The sequence below is a fragment of the Gossypium hirsutum genome, chromosome D11 (genome assembly GCF_007990345.1).
Source record: "Gossypium hirsutum isolate 1008001.06 chromosome D11, Gossypium_hirsutum_v2.1, whole genome shotgun sequence".
In the NCBI taxonomy this organism is placed as follows: domain Eukaryota; kingdom Viridiplantae; phylum Streptophyta; class Magnoliopsida; order Malvales; family Malvaceae; genus Gossypium; species Gossypium hirsutum.
This window is the reverse complement of record NC_053447.1, coordinates 71,638,986-71,640,820: the sequence shown is the minus strand read 5'-3', so window position 1 is coordinate 71,640,820 and position 1,835 is coordinate 71,638,986. Positions and strand designations below refer to the sequence as shown.

General features: G+C 36.3%; 1 protein-coding gene across 1 annotated transcript; it reads left to right on the top strand.

Moving 5' to 3' along the window:
- The first annotated feature begins 439 nt into the window (after nucleotides 1–439).
- Nucleotides 440–1,587, top strand: LOC121223539 (putative disease resistance protein RGA3). The gene has a single exon (XM_041105227.1). It carries the CDS (start codon nucleotides 496–498, stop codon nucleotides 1,582–1,584), a length of 1,089 nt encoding a protein of 362 aa, XP_040961161.1. The 5' UTR covers nucleotides 440–495; the 3' UTR covers nucleotides 1,585–1,587.
- The last annotated feature ends 248 nt before the right edge of the window (nucleotides 1,588–1,835 follow it).

The following is a 1,835-nucleotide window of genomic DNA, read 5'->3' as shown; positions in this document are numbered from 1 at the left end:
AGTCAGAATTAAATTATATATTTTTATAGTAGTATATTTTTATAATTTTTAAAGAGTTAAATTAATTTTTTTATAAATTTTTAGAGGATTAAATTATAATTTTATCATTATTAATTTAAAATTTTATAAATTATAAAAGGTTTAAATTAAAAATTTACCATTTTAAGAGTCTCTACCAAGCTTTGCCAATGATAGGTAACTTGACAAGAATGACCATCCAAACTATAACAAAATGTTTTGGGATATGCCAAATCAACCTCTTACATTTTACTTTGACATATTGCATAGACAAATAATTATATTAATGAATCTCTTAAAATTACTTTTTATTTAATTATACTACTTGCTGGGTGGATGGTAACATCTATAAATATACTTCAGTCTCCGCGTGTATGGATCCACATCTGTGTTTCATCTTGTTGGAATCATTCTCATATTAGTCCTCCTCTTTCACGAATCAAACACTTTTTGCATTGATTTCAGTTTGAACCAACAATGGCCGAAGCAATTGCTTTCGACATTGCCGCAGAGCTCATTATTAAGTTGAGCTCTCGTGCTCTCTCTCAAGTTGGGCTGTGGTGGAATCTAAAACATGACATCCACGACCTCAAACGCACTGTCTGTCAAATCAAAGCTGTGCTTCTTGACGCAGAAGAGAAATCGGTGACCGATAATCTCGTCAAAGTTTGGCTTGAAGAGCTGAAAGATGTACTTTATGATGCCGACGACTTGCTCGATGATTTCTCTACTGAAGCTTTGCGGAAAGATGTATCGGGTGGGAACAAGCTGACGAAAGAGGTACGCCTTTTCTTTTCAACCTCAAACCAATTTGCTTATGGTCTCAAAATGGGTCGGAAAATGAAGGCCATTAAGGCGAGATTAGCTTCAATTGAAAGTGAGACCAACACTTTTGGCTTCATTCCGCGTGATCGCCCCGCGGAAACCTCTTTCATGACTAAAAGGAGGCAGCAAACGCACTTTTTTGAGCGTGAAGATGACATAATAGGGAGGGATGATGATAAAGCAGCTCTTCTAAAACTCGTGTTGGAGTTTCAAAGTGAAGAGAATGTTTATATCATTCCAATTGTGGGGTTTGGAGGGTTAGGGAAGACTGCTTTGGCCCAACTTGTCTATAACCATGAAATGGTCAAAAATCATTTTGACTTAACGATGTTTGCGTGTGTTTCAGATGATTTTGATGTGAAAGCTATTGTAGCAAACATTATCAAATCTGTGACTCATCATGCACCTGATCAAAATCTTGAAATGGATCAATTGCAAAAACAACTTCGAGATAAAATTGATGGGAAAAAATATTTGCTTGTTTTGGATGACATTTGGAATGAGGACCCAGAAAAGTGGTCTAGGCTAAAGAAGTTATTGGTGGGTGGGGCTAAAGGGAGTAGGATAATAGTAACTACTCGATCTCTGAGGGTAGCGGAGATAACTAATAAATGTCAATCCCATGTTTTGAAATTGAAAGGCTTGTCTGATGATGATGCTTGGTCTTTGTTCAAAAAGATAGCATTTGAGCAAGGACATGCAGACTCAACAAATTCAGCCTTTGTGGAAGTAGGGAGATAGATTTCGGAAAGGTGTGGTGGGGTTCCCTTAGCCATAAGGACGATAGCTGGTACATTATCTTTGAAGAAAACTACAAATGAGTGGCATTCTTTCAAAGAAAATGAACTTGCTAAAATTTCAAAAATTGAAGGAGAACTTCTACCTATACTGAAATTGAGTTATGATCATCTCCCGTCTCATTTAAAGCATTGCTTTGCTTATTGCCGATTGTATCCAAAAGATTACAGAATTGAAGTACAAGCGCTTGTTCA

Excerpts from the sequence above, each read along its gene's own strand:
- LOC121223539 (XM_041105227.1), top strand. The coding sequence starts at position 496 with ATGGCCGAAGCAATTGCTTTCGACATTGCCGCAGAGCTCATTATTAAG.